At 50.8% G+C, this 3,446-nt stretch overlaps 2 protein-coding genes across 2 annotated transcripts in view; one reads left to right on the top strand and one right to left on the bottom strand.

The window, feature by feature from the left end:
- The window catches only part of FOXG_16892 (uncharacterized protein), a gene marked incomplete at both ends in the record, with an annotated part of 2,108 nt that extends 661 nt beyond the window's left edge, over positions 1-1,447 (top strand). Inside the window, 4 exons of the mRNA XM_018396909.1 lie at positions 71-331; positions 505-1,004; positions 1,139-1,199; positions 1,275-1,447. Of these exons, the coding sequence (XP_018257707.1) occupies positions 71-331; positions 505-1,004; positions 1,139-1,199; positions 1,275-1,447 (995 nt within the window). The remainder of the gene's footprint in view (positions 1-70; positions 332-504; positions 1,005-1,138; positions 1,200-1,274) is intronic.
- Positions 1,448-2,203: 756 nt separating this feature from the next.
- FOXG_16891 (uncharacterized protein) lies at positions 2,204-3,338 on the bottom strand (the record flags this gene model as incomplete). Its single annotated transcript, XM_018396908.1, has 2 exons — positions 2,204-2,896; positions 2,949-3,338. 2 exons carry the CDS (start codon positions 3,336-3,338, stop codon positions 2,204-2,206), a joined length of 1,083 nt encoding a protein of 360 aa, XP_018257706.1.
- Positions 3,339-3,446: the final 108 nt, after the last annotated feature.

The following is a 3,446-nucleotide window of genomic DNA, read 5'->3' as shown; positions in this document are numbered from 1 at the left end:
TTCTTCATAATGTGGTCATACATCTTCCTCACAATCTATGTCGCCAAGTACCGAGGAAAACAACGAAGAGATATGACCGTCAAGACCCGTGAGATGGAAGCTGTCAAGACGGATGCTATCGTGGCGTATGAGACTGTTCAGCATAATTGTGCTGTTGCGCGCGAGACGGCGCGGTTTAGAGAGCACGTCACTGTTTTCCAGCGCGCGGAGAGATTGGTGCAGTGGTCGTTGAACGGGTTGAATCTCACGCAGAGTTCGATTTTCACATTGGGAACGGCGTTGCTCGTTTCGGTGTCGGCGTACAAGATTTCAATTGGGGAGCAGACCGTTGGTGAGTTTGTGAGTCTGATCAATTACTTTGTTCAGCTTCAAGGTCCTTTGAACTTTTTTGGGACGTACTATACCATGCTTCAGAATAATCTCATTGAAGCTGAGCGACTACTTGATATTGTGAGTACCCTCTCCTCTGCGATAATGGGGTATGCTAATGGAAACAGTTCAAAGAAACACCTGGCGTGGTCGAGAAGCCTGATGCTATTCAGTTGCCCTCACCCAAGGGCGAGGTCTCCTTCAACGATGTCAAGTTCGCGTATCACGTCAAGAAAGGCGATCCTGTCCTCGACGGCATCAACTTCACGGTTGCCCCAGGCACAAAGACCGCTATTGTCGGAGAATCAGGTAGCGGAAAGTCCACCTCCCTCAAGCTTCTCTTCCGCTTCTACGATGTCACGGATGGCTCCATCACGATTGACGGCCACGACCTTCGAGATCTCAAGCTCGAGAGTCTTCGCAGCAACATCGGTGTCGTTCCCCAGGACACAGTTCTGTTTAACGCGACGATCATGTACAATCTTCTGTACGCGAGACCAGATGCGACAGAGGCAGACGTTTATGAGGCATGCAAGGCGGCGAATATTCATGAGCGCATTCTCAACTTTCCAGATGGGTATGAGACCAAGGTTGGAGAGCGAGGATTGAAGTTGTCAGGTGGTGAACGCCAAAGAGTAAGTTACCGTTACTGATTAGCATTGCGGACATGGTCACTGACATTCGTAGATCGCCATCGCCCGCGCGATTCTCAAAGACGCTCGCATCCTACTCCTCGACGAAGCAACCGCATCTCTCGACTCACACACAGAGCGTCAGATCCAAGATGCTCTCGAGCGCGTCACCGAAGGTCGCACAACCATCACAATCGCGTAAGTCTCCCCAACCCCTCTTCAAACAGTAACTAACAATCTGCAGCCACCGTCTCTCTACCATCACGACATCAGACCAGATCATCGTACTTCACAAAGGCAAGATTGTCGAGCGCGGCACACATAATGAGCTTTTGGCTCAGGGAGGACGATACCACGCTATGTGGGAGAAACAAACGACTATTGAGAAGAAAGAGAAGGAGAAGAAGGAATTGGAGGGTGAGGCGTCGGAGACTGGGTCTCAGTAGATGATGGAGTGTAGGATATGTATTTTAGAAGGTTGGAAAGTCATCGCAGCGATTGACTGTCAGAATTGCTGGTTAGAAAGCATGGCGGGTAATAAAAGTCATTATTTGTTGGACCTCGTATTGTACTCTGCATCAAGTGTCCGTCCATTTTGAAATGAGCGAGGCTGGCATCGCGCCGCATCTCACAGCACCAAAACCGGGGCTACTGTACAAAGTCATCACGAGAGCAATTGAAGCTTGACCCAACTTCAACCAAACAGCCATCCCTCCTCAAGCCCGCACCAATCGAGAGCTCTGCATACAAAGCTCCCCCAAAACACCAATGACATGCAAGAAAACTGTCACAACCTCTAATGCAGCCTAGCTTCAACCAGACCAGCCTACTTTGCGGGGTTGTTCTACCGATCAGAACTGCGCCGACGTCATCTCACAAAGTTCCTCCACGTCACGGAACGGTCTGGACCAAGATTAACTTGGACGCGCGTATGTCGGGTGATGAGCTCATGCAGTGTTGCATTGACTTTGGGGACTGTCAGATTTGGATCTGAGGGACTGGCGAACGCACTGACGTGTCGAGATAAGCCACGAGGCTGGCGTGTCTTGAATGGGGCGGTCTGAATGGGCTTCGATGTCGTGATTGAGCATTTCTGAAGCCAAGACATGGGATTGCACGATATTGAAGAGGATCACAGATTGTGAATTAACATCGCTGCCATTAAAACTATTATAGTCATATATAATTAAGCATAACCCCTTCTACGTGAGTTTAATAGCATCCTTGGCCTCATCACTAGAAGCCTTCTCAAAGAACCGTCCCCAGCACTTCATCATGAGCATGTTGATCAAATACAACCCTGCGCCCAGCCCAATCGCACCGAGCAGGTACCAAACCCACGGCCGATCACCCAACCACATTATCGCCTTCGTATCGCCGTGATGCCACGACGCGCCCTCGTAATCAGTCAAATAAGGTTCAAGCTCAGTCGCATTGATCACCTGCACCGTAGTCTCAGGCAGCGAGGGCTGTTCAAGAAGGTAGTTCTTCAGCGCCATGGTGAGGAAGAGCGGTCCCGCGGATACCATTACTGCGACGTGCGGGAGGATGTGTGCCCAGGGACGGGTTATGTCGTTGTAGAGTTGGATTCGGGAGAGGGCTTTTGTGAAGGCGGGATGGTGCGCGGAGGTAATCATCATGTCGTTGGAGACGCCGGTGGGTGTTGTGCTCTTGAAGACGGCGTGGTGCTTGCTGCCGTCGGACTCGATCTGGTGCAGGGGGATTGTCGCGTTGCAGAGCGTGTCCATGTCGAGATAGATACCGCCATAGTGGTGAAGGACAAAGTATCGAATGGCATCGGCGCGTTGAATGTTGAAAGGGAAAGTGTCCCAAGTGTCGAGGAACCAAGGATACTCTTCCGAAATAAAATCGCGAGCCTTATCGTCCGTCCAGTGCTGCGACAATTAGCATCCATCTCCTCCAGTAACCAACCCAGGACAAACAAACCTTGTACTCAAACTCAGAGTAAGTTTCCTTACAGCTCTTTACCAAATCCTTCCAGGCCTCAGGAATGGTCTCATTCGCACTCGTCTGGTGAAAAATCCTCGGTATCGTCCTCTGCGCGGGCAAATCCTCGCCAAACGACGTATCATTCAGGGGCAACGTTAATCTCGCACCGAACAGCTCCTCATTCCGACGCAGCAGTGTGATAAGCGGGTAAAAAGCATGGACGAGGACAGCGACGATGAGGAAGTCGATGAGGAGGAGGATCACGGTCGAGCGGCGCAGTCTTGGCAGACGGAGGTACTTCTTTGGCACAGAGGGCGTCGCCCATTCGAGGCGTTCTTCATCGTAGGAGTTTTTTCGTTCGGGACCAAGAATCGGTGAGGATGACATTTTTGTGGGAGAGATATTATTAAAAAGAAGTAGTATTGAAAAAGAGAGGGAGAGAAAGGACCGGCGAGCGGCTTGGCGTTGCGTGAGCTTTTGAAGGAGTGGAAGATT

This window comes from Fusarium oxysporum, chromosome 13, assembly GCF_000149955.1.
Source record: "Fusarium oxysporum f. sp. lycopersici 4287 chromosome 13, whole genome shotgun sequence".
Taxonomy (NCBI): Eukaryota; Fungi; Ascomycota; class Sordariomycetes; order Hypocreales; family Nectriaceae; genus Fusarium; species Fusarium oxysporum.
The sequence above is the reverse complement of the archived record's forward strand: the minus strand, read 5'-3'. Positions and strand labels throughout refer to the sequence as shown.